At 40.0% G+C, this 16,799-nt stretch overlaps 1 protein-coding gene across 1 annotated transcript in view; it reads left to right on the plus strand.

Moving 5' to 3' along the window:
* Nucleotides 1–956: 956 nt before the first annotated feature.
* The window catches only part of Rreb1 (ras responsive element binding protein 1), a 71,303-nt gene continuing 55,460 nt past the window's right edge, over nucleotides 957–16,799 (plus strand). The window contains 5 exon segments of the mRNA XM_015493981.2: nucleotides 957–1,083; nucleotides 4,872–4,992; nucleotides 5,611–5,823; nucleotides 10,438–10,527; nucleotides 11,503–11,666. Of these exon segments, the coding sequence (XP_015349467.2) occupies nucleotides 5,653–5,823; nucleotides 10,438–10,527; nucleotides 11,503–11,666 (425 nt within the window). The 5' untranslated portion in view covers nucleotides 957–1,083; nucleotides 4,872–4,992; nucleotides 5,611–5,652.

Genomic DNA, 16,799 nt, shown 5'->3' on the forward strand with positions numbered 1-16,799 from the left:
ATCCGCATGGGGTTTATTTTGCTGCTGCTCCCCCTGCCCCCTTTTCTGCTATGCTGGGAATCATGTGCACAGAGATTTCTTTTTAATGTGGTGCTGGGGATTGAACCCAGAGCCTTTTGCATGCTGGGCAGGTGCTCTATATGCTACATCCCCAGTCTTATTAACTTTTTGAATCTTCTCCCAGTTTTGCACTCTTTAGCTTAGCTGAGAGATGCTGTTAAGAGCCAGAGACAAACATACCAGATGCTGTCGTTCTGAGAAATGCCATATTCCAGCTTTCTCTGACCGTTGAGGTCCAAACACAACATTGTCCCAGCTTGGGACTTTTCAGGGCCTTAGCACACTGGAGAAGACTTTCTCAAGTTCGTGAAGGGTGTGTGTAATTAGAGACATTTTCCACATCTTACTCCAGAAAAGAAAAGGTGCGCATTTGGTCCTGTTTGACATGAGTTACAGACACTTCTTGTTTGGGAAAATATGAGATAGTCTCAACTTAAAGGCTCTGTTCATTACCTATTTCTTATTTTATTGCTTCTTTTTTCCTGTTTCTATAGCATTGACTGGTATCCTGTTTTTCTATTTCCTTCAAGTCAAAGGACCATCAGTTTCTACTATTAACATGCATTAGGATTGCCAGAGCTCCTCCAACAGTCACAGCCGGCCGTCTGGACCCCTCTCTTGTGGTGTTGCCCTCACCATTGCTGGAACCTGCTTGGTGTGGTGGTGGTGGGTGGGGGACCTGTGGAAGTGGACTCAGCTGTAGCCACACTTGTTTAGATGCTACCAGGTCAACTCTGGGTGGAATCGCCGCACAGATTACTTGTAACTGTAGTCAGGGCATGGGAAATGTGCTCTTGTCTCAGTTTATGATTCCTGGTGTTGTTGAATAGAGGAGATTATACAGAAAATGGATCGCTTCTTGTCTTAGCTCCCTTTCACATCAACTTCTCTTGTTTTTGCAGGTTGCTCCAACTCTGCGCTCCAGAAGTGGTGACTTTGAGGTGTGACCCTGCCCACATTTGGGCCCAACCCGTGCCAGCTTCTCAGTAAGGAGGTCGTGACTTGATAAGACGAGAAAAACAGGTCAGTTAAACAGCACAGATTTTCCTTTATTTATAGTAACGGTCAGGGTTGAGTCTTCCTATGCTCTCCCTTCTTCCAGCTCCCTCCCCAGTTGTGCTCCCTCTTTTCCAGGATATCCTGAGACTTAGTGCAAAATCAGTTTAAAATTGTGAGTGCACCTTGCTATTTTTTTCTTGATCTGTTGATCCTGTGGTGTGGGATGAGAAAGCTGAGCATGCTTCACAGGAAGCAGCACCTCAAACCAGATTCCTCTCTTCTCTCCTTTTTCCCACCCCGCAGTTTGGTCTGTGGGTTAAAGACTGGCACACCAGGCTAGTCTACTTGGTGTTGTAGATCACACATGTGTCTTGGGAACTTCATCTGGGGTCCTAGTCCTCTCTGATTCCAGTTGAAGGGGATGGTACTAGAGTGGGGCCAGTGATTATTTTAATGAAAATTCTAGGGCTATAAATATCCATAAAAGGAAAAGTGTTTTATCAAAAGACCATAAACTATTAAAATATCTTTTATTCCATGATATCAAGCATCAGCAAGTTTAGGTATATTAGTTTGGGTTATTCCATTGTACTGTAGGGCATTGGGTAGTGTAGCGGGTAGGTAGAATGAACTAATACTGGCCACCTTGCATCTAGTTAAAGTATCATAACGAGCCTTAATGTTAAGAAGGATTTTTTCTTTTTTTTTTTTAATATTTATTTTTTAGTTGTAAATAAAATATAGGACACGATACCTTTATTGTATTTATTTATTTTTACGTGGTGCTGAGGATCAAACCCAGTGCCTCTCATGTGCTAGGTGAGGGCTCTACAGCTAAGCCACAACCCCAACCCTGGGGAATTTTTTCTAATACGGAACAGTGAACTACATTGTGTTTAGCACCAGCATCTTTCCGGTGCCCCATTCCATACTCAAAGGAGAACTCAAGTCTAGGACTCAAGAATAAACTAGAGTAAAATCTAGCTTGTAAAATCCAAGGGACAGGTTGTTATTTGCTTTTGAAACATCTTCCCAGGGTGGATCCAATGATCCTTTTTTTCCTTTCAACCAGCATAGCCAAGTATTCCATTCTATTAATTGTATTGCTATTTACTTACATTAAAATAGGAAAAGGGGGCTGGGGGTGTAATTCAGTAGTCAGGTGCTTGCTTTATCATATACTTGAGGCCCTGGGTTCAATCTTAGCACAGCAAGATAATTATCAAAATTAGGAAAAAGAAGTAAATGGAGGGGATCTTGGTGTCATTTACATGCAGCATTAACACTTACATTTTATCTTCAAGAAGGAAATAAATTTGACCAAGCCAGGAGTGGTGGTGTACACCTGCAATCTCAGCCACTCAGAAGGCTGAAGCAGGAGGATTGCAAGTTCAAGGGCAGCCTCAGCAACTTAGTGAGGCCCTGTCTCAAAATTTTAAAAATAAGAAAGGCTGGAGATGGAGCTAAGTGGCTCAGGAGGGGAGGGGATTGGCCAAAGTCTTCCTGTCCAGAAGAATGAGAAGCAAGTTTATAGTTAATCCCAAAGCATGGCTTTTCTCCTTTTCTAGTGGGCTAAGTCCTTGCAGCGTTCAGCTCTTGTGCTAATTAACTGTAATAACTCTCGCTAGGCATTTTGTATTTCAGACCTAGTTTGCAAAAATGTATCTTAGATATCATGACTGAAAAAATTCTTACTAGCAGTTTGGATCTGTTTAGAGAACATATTTTTGTCAGTTTGCCTGTTGGTCATTTAGTCACAAAGGTGTTTACTGCAACTTCATAGATTTGAGTCAGCTCTACCAGTTTTCTTTTCTAAATTTACTGATAGGACAAAAGTGAGATTATCTTCCATACTCTTCATATAAATTGGTAGGAAGGTTCATATTCTTTTTATTGATACAATATAATTACTATAAAGATAGATTTCTAGTAGTTATTTTACACAATGTGGTGAATTCAGTACTGGAAGCATCTATTTCTGAACCCAATACATATTACATACTGATTAATGATGATACTTTTGTTAACAATTAATTAAGAAAAAAATGTATCAGGTGTGGAGGCACATACCTATGATCCCATCAATCAGGGAGACTGAGGGTGGAAGATTGCTAATTCAAGGCCAGCCTCAGCAACTTAACAAGATCCTATCTCAAAATAAAATAAAGAAAGGATGGGACTGGGGATATGGTTCAATGGTAGAGTGCTTGCCCAGCATATGTGAGGCACTGGGTTTCTCAGCACCACATAAAAATTAACAAATAAAGGTATTGTGTCCACCAACAACTAAAAAAAATTAAAAAAAAAAAAAAAAAGATTAAGGATATGACTCAGTGGTAAACTGCCCTTGAGTTCAACCCCCAGTATGAAAAATAGAAAGAAGAGTGGTATGTGTGTACACACTTGTATGTACATACTGTGTTTGCATATTTTTTCCCCTAAGGAGAAATGACCCCATTAAAGACAAAAACAGGAAGTAAGAAGCATAATTTTTAATAGATTTAAATGGATGTTGGCATGGGGAAACAGTTTGGTTTTCCTCTCTTTTGGGGAAAAGATGTGGGAGGTGAGACTGGATCAGGAATCTTAAATTGTATGCTTTTGCATTTACTCCTTTTTCCTACTATTTGGTTATATTTAGAACATCTACTAACAGTTGTCTTAGGTTGTTTTCTGTTGTTATAACAGAATCCCCAAGACAAGGTAATTTATAAAGAATAAAAGTTTATTTGGCTCAGAATTCTGAAGGCTGGGAAGTTCCAAGGGCGTGGCACTTTCTTGGCCTTCGTGCTGCATCATAACACCACAGAGGATATCACATGGCCAGACAGAGCAAGTGTGCATGTTCAGTTCTCTCTTCCTCTTCTTGTAAAGCCACTAATGTAATTGTGGGTGTTCCACCCTCATGACCTTGGCTAATTACCTCCCAAAGGTCACACTGCAAATACTATTAATAATGTATGAATTTCAAGGTTAATTTTCAATACTTGATCTTTTAGAGAACATATTAAAACAAAAGCAACTAAAGCACGTTTTATCACTTGACAAGGAAATTTCTAAGATTGTCATTGGCCCTTTTGGTAGGATTTCATTTAGAGATTTAGCAGATAGAAGCCACTTAATAAAGTTCTATCCCCTTTCCTGCTTTGTTGCTGGAAGGCTGCTTATCTGGAGCTGCTCTGGGTAGACCACCTGACCACCTGTCAGAGCCCCTAAAGTTGGTGGAGAAAACCACATGAAATCATGTTCTTTCTCATGTTGTTTTTAAGCAGCCTCTTCAGCTGAGATTATGAGCTTGATCTTAGGCTGCTGTTATGGCCCTCTGAAATGTGTTAATTCTAACCATAGAATAAGAAGGTACTAAGATAATATTACCAGTAGGGATTCAGCTATAGAGTATAAAATATTCATCCCAGATAAAATGAGGACTACATTTTATGTATGGACTCATTACTGACTACACCTCTCGCCATAGGCCTTCTAGTGGCAAAGAGTACATCCAGCCTGAAGAAGTAAATCCTGGTGTAAAAGGGTCATTACTTTCCCTTTGGTCATTCTTTTCAGGTTACCAAGCTTCGTTTAGGTCTGGCCTAATACTGTCTTGACTCCGACCTTTTAGTGAATTCCTTAATTGTTTTGTGTTTGGTCAATTTCAGGTTGAGACACAAGGTGGGTCAAGTTGGGGTCTGAGGCTCCTTATAAGTAACTGGGGCGCAGTTTGAAAGAAAATTTGGTATATAAATATGAGCTTCAGAAAGTAAAATACAGCAAATAGATATTCCCTGAATCTTTCTACCTCTGTTTCCCTCCAGTGTCAACCAGTGATAGCCGTAGAGGAAAAAAGAAGTAAACACGGAGCCATTTCTTCCTGCGTGTGGATGCTAGTTCTCGCAGGGGGAAATTTCACGGTTTATCAGTTGGCAAAAAATGGAGGTAATTAGCCACAGGGGTGGGGTTTTATTCTTTCTGTTATCTGGGGTATAGGTGTAGTACTTACTTGTGTTTTTGAAGAAACAGGCTATTTTATGTTGATTTGAAATTTGGTCATAATCCTGACAGGGTTGGTTTCTCTAATCTCTTACAGAATTTGGGTTGCCCATTAAACTTACTTTATTGCAGCAATGGAATTAAATGAAACCTGAAGTTTCTCATCCCGTATATTTAGGTCTAGAGCCTTTATGTCACAGAAAACAAATATATGGTTCTGTGGAGGATGACAGCCAGCCAAATGGCAGCTTCTGGGGTTTCTTGTTGTTGGCTTAGCCTTTCCCACCTCTGCTTACAAAGATGAGGAAAGGCAAAGAAACCTTCCTCAGGTCACTTGGAGTCCTGTCTGTGACATGCTCTCAGAAAGGAAGCAAGATCAGTGGTGAGTCTTCAGAAAGCCAAAGTGTCATTAGATGAAAGCTTAAATCATCATTGGCACCACATGAGTATGCGCTTGACTAGAAGGAGGGTGTTGGTGTTTGACCCAGCTTGTAGTTCAGTTACACTTGGCTATGAGGAAAGTTTCAACTTCCCTTGGTAATGTCAGCAATTTCTGGTTTTCAGTTCTATGACAGAGGCTTCTTAGAAGCATAAACTCCTGTTCCAATGACGTCAAGTTCGCCTATTGGCTTGGAAGGCCCGGACCTGTCTTCCATCAACACCATGATGTCAGCAGTAATGAGTGTAGGGAACGTCACAGAGAATGGAGGGAGCCCCCAGGGCATCAAGTCCCCTGTGAAGCCTCCAGGACCAAATAGGATTGGCAGAAGGAACCAGGTAGGCTTCAAGTACATTGGGTGGTAGCATCTGGATGGGTTCCGTCTGTGAGAATGTTGGAGGAAGTTTCCCAGCTCCCTAAGACAAAACCTTGAATGTGTTCTGAATTCAACAGATACACCCAGAGGCCTAATCATTTTTCAGGAGCAAATTTTTCATAGCTTATTTCAGTTTCCTTTCATAGAAGAAATTTTCTTTGCTTTGGTGTTAGTGTTGTGATAGCACCCTTATTCTTTACCCCATGATTTGATTTAAACTCAGTCTTTCTTCACATGATCAAGGCAGTGAACTTGACTGATTTCTCGGCTGTGATGTGGTTTCTTTCCTTATTCGCACAGTTGGTTAATTGAACTTTCAAAGCCAACTCCTTGATTTTTTTTTTTTTTAAAACATCTTCAGATTAGGTGGCAAATAAGTCCTGTTTGTATAGGGGCTGCTGTTCAACTTTCCAGTTTTCAAAATGCACAGAATTTGACTCCAGAGAATTCCACTTAAGATTCTGTTTAGTCCTCTAGACAAAGGATCAGGAGAAGTGGGAAAAAGTAAATGGGTAGACAAAGATTGGGAGGTATGATTGCTGTTATAAAAGTCCTAATCTCCTCCATTGGGAAATAAGATGAATCTTTTAATTAATGGACAAATGGGACACTTTTGAAAAGTTGTGCTGCCACAGTAGAAACATGGTGTAGGTATACAAAGGAGGGAGGCAGAGGACGAATGAGTCTCTGTTCTCCTCTGGATCCATACGGTGTGAATTTTTGGTTTTATGGGTTTATACTAAACCTTCAGAAAGAAGGCTGTCTTCTTCTGAGTTTATCTAGGAACCCAGGGATGGACAAGAGAGCAAGCCCACTGGGCTTTTTTAAAATTTTCTTTTTTATTAGTAATCTTACTACAGCTGTTCTTACACAGAATTCTCTGATCACATCTATCTGGTTTTCTATAACTTCTCAGTAGTAGAACCTTAATTAAGATTTTAATGCAACTTACCCTCCAGGAAATGTGATGCCAGCCCCAGCTCCCACCAGGTGTGTGGGACTGCACTTCTTCACAGCTGGCTCAGGGCTGAAGCCTCTGTCGGCATCGCTCAGTGGTGTTTGAGGGTCGGAGCACTGACACCTTTCTTTCTCTTTTTCTCCCTTGCCTTCGTGTGCCTCTCTTCTATGGGTACCTGAGAAAATACTCAGCCTGTATGACTGTGGCCTGAGTCAAGAAGGAGCGCTAGCTCTGGGAAGAAAAGGTTTACTTCCATTTTCACGTGCCTGTCCATCTCTTCATCTATCTGTCCATCTCTCCATTCATCAACTTATGTAACAGTGTTTACCAGCTTCTACTTCTAGCTAGCTGCTGTGCCTGGAACCAAGCATTTTGGGATGAATAAGACAGATAAGGTCATTGTCTTCATCCTTCTCTGCTCAGGAATGAGTGAAGTATAGGCTGGAGCTTTTCCTCAAGTAGCACAGCATCACCCCCATCCCCAGGGCCAGGCAGAGCTGGTCCAGGGCCAGGCTCCAGTTTCTTCCCAGTTGTTCAGAAATAGCCATTAGAGCCATGGAAGATACCCATGACTCCTCCCATTCCTGCATGATGAGTGGCGCTTGTTCTTCGGAGGAGGTGAAAGTGCAGGTGTAACTGGGCCACTTGTCCTCTGCTTCCTTTCTCCTCTAGGAATCCGGTGCACTGACTTTATTTTTCCAAGAGAGTTCCGGGCCAGAGGTAGCCTGCTAAATACAGTGCCTAATTAAGGGAACAAAATGCAATGGGAAGAGAGTATAGGGAAGAAGGAAGCAGCCTCCTTACCTGTGAACTGGATAGGGAGGCCGGAGAGAGGGAGCCAGGAAAAGTCCCATCCTCGTGAGCAGAGTTCCAGGACAGATTAGGCACAGCCGGATGCTGACAAGGGTGCCAGATTGTTTCATTATGGAATGGTTAGTTATCACATTAGCTGCTAATTTTATCTTTCAGCTCAGGAAGTGTGCTTCTTCCACCAGCACAGTCATAATAATTGGATTCAAAATCCTCCAGTAGGCCGTTTCCAACATCACAGTGATCTCTTTTCTGTGTAGTTTAGTTTTGAAGGTTAAATCTGAGCCCACAGCCCACCTGAGATTTCATGAACCTGTATTATGGTCTACATGGCAGCATTGCCAGCCTCAGGTTTGGCAGCAGTTAATGATCAACCTTAGAGTCATTATCAGTCAGCTGCACAAGCTGCATGCAGTGTATCTGGTATCTGTTTCAAGCCAGATGCAAGAAAAAATTTTTAAAAAAAACCCGTCTCCTCACGAGTCTGGTTAGTTTGTTTTTTCTTCCTCCTGCTCTTTTTTTGTTATTGTTGTCGTTGTTGTTGGTGGTGGTGGTGGTGGTAGTTAGTGGTGGTGTTGATGATGAGCTGGGCTCTTACTGTCTTGTGACCCTGAGTCTGGCTGAGGCTTGGCTTATCTAATAATTTGACAGAACTGCTCCAGAGGTTTTATTTGATCCTAATTTTGGCCTAGATGTGAGGCGTCCCTCATTATTATAGAAAGTGCTCTTCTTTTGCTGCTTTTGGGGTTTTTTGTTTTTATGGAGGTCCTTGGCCAGCTCTAGTCTGAATGATTGTAGAACTGGATGAGAAGATAGGACCCCCATCCCCAATTATGCCTTTGAGAGGACTTAGAAGTACCTGAGTAACTTGGTGAGATCAGGACTTGTTTGGTTTCTGGGATAATTGACTTCCTTATAGAATTCACATCCTTAATCTTTTTAAATGTGAGTGTGAGAAATATGTGGCTGACTTACATAGTTCTCAGACCCACTTCCACAGATTGAAGAAGGATCATCTTGCTTAGAATGAGACTTTCTAGTTTCTGAAAAGAAGTGAGGGAGAAGGCAGCTACAGACTAGACATCATCATGCATTCATTCATTCACTCCACCCATCTGGTTTATGGTGCCATTTGTTTTATAGTGCACAGGGTAACTTTTATTTTCACCATCTCTCATGAGCCAACCACAGGGTGTTTCCTTTCTGTGCCTTGGGGTTCTTTTTTTTTTTTTTTTTTTTTTTTTTGGTCAAACTTTATATAGCATTGTGGTTTAGGGCATGGGCTGTAGAGCAGCTGACCTGAGTTTTAATCCTATGTCTACTTCTTAATTGTTCTCCAGTTTAGGGCAGGTTACTTGCCCCTCTGTACTCTAGTTTCCTCATCTAGAAAATGGGGTCCATAATAGTGTCTCTTAGCAGCTATAGAGGGCAAAAAAAGAAACCTTATGTTTCTGTATATTCAGAGTTTCCACATAGTAAGTGCTCAATAATTGATATTTGCAGAAACTCAGCTGAATCTCACTTCAAGTAAAAGAGGTCTATTGAAAGATGCTCAAGGACAGGAAATGATGCACAGCCTGGCCAGAGTGTCTGGCCTCTCTAGAGCACTTGCGCATGTGCGTTCATGTTCTCTCTCTTTCTTCCCCCTCCCCACCCCATACCTTTGTCTCAGAGAATGCCTGACCTCCCTCTCCAGTTAGCACTGACTTCTTAATTGATTTCTTGTGGCTTGAACATGCCACAGTGTTAGGTGTGGTCCCAGCTCTACATGAATTCTCAAAGTGCTCCTGATCACCTAACTTGGCAACACCCAGGCACATGTCAGTATCTTCAGAGAAGCTTATGAAACCAACAGATTCCTAGGTTTCACCTCCCTTCCTCCCTCCCTCACAATGATTCTGATCTAGCATGTTGAGAGTCTGCTCTAGAAATGTGTTATTTTACAAAGCTCCCCAGGTCCCACTGATGGCCTTCCCTGAGCATTCCAATTTCTGATTCCCTGGAGAGGTGTCCAAGTCTGGATCCATTTACTTGTGAGACAGAGACCCGTGGTGCCTAGGGACTGTGTGAGTAAGGAGACCATGATAGGTAGGCACTCCTAATAGCTTTCCTTGGATTACTTGGAAAGAGGAGCTGTAAAAAGGATTAGTGAATTTAAATTTCCTTTAAAAAGTAAAATAATTTCCTCAAAGGAAGCTTGTCCTATATGTTTTGAGGGAACATAAAACAAGACTTCACCAAGTAGTAAGCTGCTCCGTGTCGTCTCTGTGGAAGTCTCCAGTTTACACTGTCAATTCTATCAAAGTTCTAACATGGACAACATTTTTTTTTTTCTTATTTCTTATTTACAAACAGTGTCATGCTGATGCTAGCATGGGTCAGAGGAGTTGTGTTAATGCCTGTAGGGTACATAACCAGGCACTAAGGGCTCCTGCCTTTGTTAGGGTGGGTTTTTATTATTTCACCATTACGGACAGTGAAATAGTATCCATGTAACAAAACACTGCTGTTTAATAAGCACTTACTCTGTACCAGGCACTATTTCAGTGCTTTAATTTTATTTTAAGTTTATGAATTTAATCCACATCACAACATGTTGTGATTGATACTCTTTTTTTTCCCAATTACAAACAGGGAAACTGAGGGCAGACAGGGAGGTGACCTGCTCACGCTGACACCTGGACAGGCTCTGGTCCGCTGCTCTCGGCTACTTACAGCCAGCTCTAAAGACACGGGGGCTTATGACAAAAATAGAACGCACTGGTTTACTATGATTTGAAATTCATACTTTGTTTTAATCTCTTTTAGGAGATGAAAGAGGAGAAGTCTTCCTACAACTGCCCCCTGTGTGAAAAGATTTGCACTACCCAGCACCAGTTGACTATGCACATTCGTCAGGTTAGCTGCTACTTTTGTATTTTTGTTCTAAATTATTCTTCATTAACAAGGTGATGAGATGATTTGATTCTAATGGGTGAAATGTGAACAGTGCCTAATTTTGATTTAATCTTTTACAATCTTTGGGGCAATTATGAAATAATTTTTGTGTTCATGTTACTTTGGCAGAGCCCAGATCAACACAGAATAACTTCAGAATTTAACAAAATTTAGCTAACTGCCCACTTATATTAACAGAAGACTTTTCATCGTATGTGACTTGTCAATATGATTTGAGTTCCTTATGATACATTGAGGTCGTAGATGTCTTTCCTTTTCTTTATTGCTCTAAGTTTATCTCATTCAGTTGTGAATTTGCTTAGTTTGGGATCTTTTTCTTTTATCCTTTTCCCTCATCAGTCATGGCTGATGAGGGAAAAGGATAAAAGAAACAAGACTCTTGATGGGTATTGGATTGATGGGAATGATAATCAGTTGAAGTCATAAACATGCTGCTGAATAACACGTTACTAGAGTTACTTGGGTTTGTGTAGAAATCCTCTTTGCCATGTTTGAGAGGCCAAAACTCTACTCTGTAGGTTTCATTTTTCTTTCTCTGACAGCAGGCCTGCAATATCAAACTTGAAGGGATATTGACTCTCTGAGACAACCCTATTTCACCCATTTACTGTGTAGTTGAGTCCTTCTGCCCATAAAGTTAATATATGTGGTCAGTTAATCTATATGTTTCAAAGAAAGCCTGCAAAGACTTCATCTTTCTCTGAGCCTTGCAGAACTGCTTTTCAAAACTGGAACACAAGAAGATCCAACAAAATATTATTTGTCCATGTTTCTGATGATACATTTGGACCCTTTAGAAAGATAGTTAAAACAAAAAGAAATGGCCAAGAAGCTTCATCGGTTTTTATAAAGCTCTAGATGTCTGAGGTTTTGTCTATCTTGTCAAGTGACTACTGTGGTGATTATTTTCTGCAGCACAACACAGACACTGGAGGAGCTGACCACTCATGCAGCATCTGCGGGAAGTCCCTGAGTTCGGCCAGCTCCCTGGATCGCCACATGCTGGTGCACTCGGGCGAAAGGCCTTACAAATGTACTGTGTGTGGCCAGTCTTTCACCACCAACGGGAACATGCACAGGTGGGTGAGACACCTTTTGCCTCAGAGATGGTGTCTCTGAGCCATGGAGGACTTACCTGAGGGCCGAGAAAGTTCTAAAGTTCGGTTGCCCAAGAGAAAAGCTAGAAATGGTTTTCTTTACCTTCTTGGGGTGTCAGGCATGTCTGGCTATGAGAAACAACACGCAAGCATAGCTATTCAAGGTTCATCCCCCTGGGCCAGTTGAAGTTTGTTTTATTTCTTCCTTTCTTTTTTCTCTTCCTCTTGTACTAGGGATTGAACCAAGGCCTCATGCTAGGCAAGCACTCTACTACTAAGCTATATCCCCAGCCCTTATTTTATTTTGAGACAGGATTTTACTAAATTGCCCAAACTGGCCTCAAACTTGCAATCCTCCTGCCTTGGTCTCCCAAGCAGCTGGGATTACAGACATGTGCCACCACACCCTGCTGCCAATTGGAGTTTGAGTGCCACAGGTGGGCAGTGTACATATATATAGCAGGACCCCCAGGGAGACACATTCACATAACCCTGCCCTTTGAAAAATATTTGCATGTGCCTACCATATTTAAATAGGTGACCTGATCCTGGAGTTTCAGGAAAGATAGGATAAAATGGAGATAAAGAAAATGTGATAAATGTCAGGAAATTACTTCCTGAGTGAGAAGCATGCTTATTCAGGTGTGGGCATATTAAAATATTCAGCCAGTGGGAGACTGGCTTACTCTTCTTAGAGTGATTGCATTGTTTTGAGTAATTTAGACAAAGAATTTTTAAATGCTTACCATTTTTATACAGACATTGTAGGAACATTGAAACTAAAAAAGGGGAGAAAGGAGACTCAGAAATTTCACTTTCTTAGAAAGTAAAACTTTTTTTCTATATTCCTTTCTAATCAATATCCTTCTTTTTCAAAAAATAAGTTACATTTTAATATACTTATTTCAAAATAAAACCTTACATTACCATAATATAATTGATTCACTAGTTCTATTTGATTGTATATAATTACTAAGATGAATGGTCCAGTTTATTCTATCTAGGCTCATTTTATAAGCCACTAATGATACACTTGGGGGGATATATTTGTATGTCACTAAGTTTCCTGATTTTAAATATTGCATACATGAATTCAGGTCTCCACTGTCACTTGTAAACTTTCTGTCCTTGTGCAAGTTACTGAATTTCTTGGTACCTCAGTCTCCTCATTTACCCAGGGCCTCACACAATGCTAAGCATGAACTCTACCCTGGAGCAGTACCTCCCACCCTAAAATGAGATTTTTCATAGTGTCTGCTTACTACAGTTAGGATGGGGATTAGGAGATAATGAATTTAGTGCACAATTCTTAGCCCTTGGTAAGCAATTGATAAATATTATTTACATTTCTGAGTAATGCTATAATAATTTAAAGCCTATGGATTTCTCAATCTAAGCTAGAAGTGAGGTGTATAGTATGACTTCAAGAAAAGTATGAATATTTTAAAGAAAGTTTTACAAAGTGTTTTGCTTTTATTTCCCATGTAAATATCATTCCTGAAGGGTCATTCTCTTTGCCCTTTGAACCATTTTAAGTCTTTTGGTACAATTACATGGGATGTTTTTCCATTTATTTAGATCTTCCTGTTTTTTTTGTTTTTTTTTTTTCAAATAATATCTTCTAGTTTTTAGAGTATGAGTTTTATATTTATTTTGTTACTTCTATTTTATTTTCTGGGGTTATCATAAGTGGAATTGTTTTCTAATTTAATTTCTCAAATGTTCATTGCTAGTGTGTAGGTATACAGTTCAAATTTATATATTGACCTTGTTTCCTGCAACCTCACTAACCTCATTTATTCATTCTTATGGTTTTTTTAGTGGATTACTTAGGATTTTATAATATAAGATTATGACACTTGCAAAATTACTTCTTCCTTTCCTATCTGGATATATTTATTTCTTTTTTGTGCCTATTTGACCTGACTGGACCTTCAGTATATGTTAAGTAAAGTGAAGAGTGTGGGTGGTTTTAAAATCACAGTTTTAATCTTAGGATAAAGAAAGCATTTAGTCTTCCCCTACTAAATGTGTGTTAGTTGTGGGTTTTTCATGAATGCCTTTAAAGTTGGAGGAAGTTCCTTTCTATTCCGAGGTTGTTAAGTATATTTATGATGAAAGGGTGTTGGATTCTGTCAAATGATTTTTTTTTTTTTTTTTTTTTTTGCATCTATAGTCAGGTTGTTTTTGCCTGTCTTCCCCTCCCCTCCCCTTCCCTTTAATTCTCTTCCCTTCCCTTTCTTCCTTCTCTCCCTCCCTCCCTCCTTCCCTTCCTTCCTTCCACACTGGGGATTAAACTCCAGGGTGTTTTACCACTGAGCTGCATCCCCAGCCCTTTTTATGTTTTGAGACAGTCTCATTAACTTGCTGAGGGTCTTGCTAAGTGGCTCAGGTTGACCTCAGACTTGACGTCTTCCTGCCTCAGCCTCCTGAGACACTGAGCTTACAGACACTGAGTGCATCATTGTGCCCAGCCATTTTTGCTTTCTGTTTTGTTCTATTCTATTCTATAGGTTAAACTAATTTATTCCTAGGATAAGTCCTATCAGGGTCATAGTGTACAATTATTTTCAAGTGTTGATGAATTGGGTTTGCTAGCATTTAGTGTTTATATTCATGGCAGTGTAGTCCTTTTGTGCCGTCATTATCTGTTTTGGGTACCAGGATAATACTGGCCTTGTACAGCGAGCTAAGTAAGATGTATTCCCTCCTCCAATGTTTTTTGGAAAAGTTTGTGATAAGCTGGCATTAATTCTTAAATGTTTGGTAGAGTTCACCAGTGAAGCCACCTGGGCTTTTCTTTTTTGGTAGTTTTTTTAAATAACTAATATAATCTCTTTGCTTATTATAGATCTGTTCAGTTTTTCTTTTTTTCTTTTTTTTTTTTTCTTGAGTCATTTGTTTCTTTCTAGAAAATTTGGCCATTTAATTGAAAACAATCACTGATCTAGCAGCCAGGTATCCACAGCACCTCATAAGATACCTTCTGTTCTGGAAAGTCAGTGGTATTGTCCTCTTGTGATTTCAGTGATTTGATTCTTTTTTTCCTTTAGTCATTCTAGCTAAACATTTGTAAGTTTCATTGATCTTTTCAAAGAACCAGTGTTTGCTTTCATTGATTTTCCACTGTTGTTTTTTTGTTCTCCATTTCATTAATGTTCTGCCTTAAACATTATTATTTCCCCCTTCTTCTTGCTTTAGATTTTGTTGGTTCTTTTTTCCAGGCTTGTCACTTAAAGTAATAGGTATGAATTTATTAGAAGGGATAGGAAAGGGGAAAGGAGGAGGAGATGTGATTCCTCTCAGAGAAGAGAGGAACTGAGAACTTTGTGGGGTTTCTGTTGTTGTTTGTTTTTATTTTTTTGGAGGGGGTACCAGGAATTGAACTCGGGGCCACTCAATTACTGAGCCACATCCCCAGCCCTATTTTGTATTTTATTTACAGACAGGGTCTCACTGAGTTCCTTAGCACCTCGCTTTTTGCTGAGTCTGGCTTTGAACTTGCAATCCTCATGCCTCAGCCTCCCGAGCTGCTGGGATTACAGGTGTGTGCCACTGCGCCCGGCTGAGAACTTTGTTTTTAATACAGGCATTTACAGCTGTGTATTACCCTATAACCGTGGCTTTCCTTACATCCCATAAGTTTTTTTGTGTTGTGTTTTTCGTTCAGCTCAACATATTTTGTAGTTTCCCTTGTGATTTCTTCTTTGACACATTGGTTATTCAGGCGTGTTCGGCTTCTACAGATTTGTGACTTCCCAGATTTCTGCCTTTTATTGATCTCTATTTTCATTCCTTTATACTTGAGGAACATATTTTTGCATAAATTCAATCCTTGTAAGTTTATTGAAGCTTGTTTTATTACATAGCATATGGTCTCTCCTCGGGAATGTTCCACGTCTGTTTGAGAATGGTGTGTGTTCTGTTGCTGTTGGGTGGAGTGTATAAATGTGCTGTTAGGTCAGGTTGGTTTATAGCCTGTTCAAGTCTTCCATTTCCTTGTTGATCTCCATGTATTTTTATGTGCTGTACCTTGAAGATTTGTTAAATGATCATCCCATTTTGCAGAAGAGGAAAGGATCAAAGCATCACGCAGTGCTGAGAGATGAGTACAGGCTCTCTGGCTTCAGAGGCCACGTGTTTACTTACTATGTGAGAAATAAGGAAGAGAGTGTTCATGTCACTGCATATTAGAAAAAAGCACTCCTGTCAGTCTTTTTTTTTTTTAATTTTTAAATTTTTTTTTAGTTGTAGATGGACACAATACCTTTATCTTATTTTATTTTTATGTGGTGCTGAGGATCGAACCCAGTGCCTTCCACATGTGAGGCGAGTGCTCTACCACTGAGCTATCACCCCCAGCCCACTCCTGTCACTCTTGTCCTCATTCTCAACATCATTCCATGTTGTCAGAGTGTTATTTTCAATGTTAAACTATTTCTGTCATCCTGGTAGCATGGTCCACTCGTGTGTGGTCAGACATGGAACAGCTTTGGGGTTCCTGTGTTGTTTAGGAATATGTGGATGGACTTAGAGGTGTTCTTGAATTTTTTATAGCATAGCCTTGGATATTATCCTAAGGTACATTTCTCATTTATAACACTGTATATTAGAATTGTTTGTAGATCTTTTAAAATGTAGGCCTTCAGGAGTCTAATAATTGGAGATTTTTATTTTATTATTGCAAGACATTTTTTTTTTTTTTGAGAGAGAGAGAGAGAATATCTTTTTTGTAGATGGACACAGCACAATGCCTTTATTTTTATGTGATGCTGAGAATCGAACCGAGTCGCGCCTGTGCTAGGCGGAGCGCTCTACCGCTGAGCCATAATCCCAGCCCCAGCAAGACATCTTGATTGGGAAAAGAGGATTAAATTGTTGGAGGCTGAATCCTAGTCAAATTCTGCAGAACTTTGTGGAAATCTCTTAATGTTTTGACACTTTAACAAAATGGGTTAGTAATATCTCATTTAGAACTTGGTCACAAGTGAAATAATGGTTATGAAAAGGTTCTGAAGGCTTATAGTATACTATGGATCTGTCCTGGATGGAAGGCTTTTTAGTCTGTAAGAGCTGAAAACACTGTAGTGACTCTTTGTTTAAAAAAAGAAAAAG

This window comes from Marmota marmota, unplaced genomic scaffold, assembly GCF_001458135.2.
Source record: "Marmota marmota marmota unplaced genomic scaffold, marMar, whole genome shotgun sequence".
Lineage (NCBI taxonomy): Eukaryota > Metazoa > Chordata > Mammalia > Rodentia > Sciuridae > Marmota > Marmota marmota.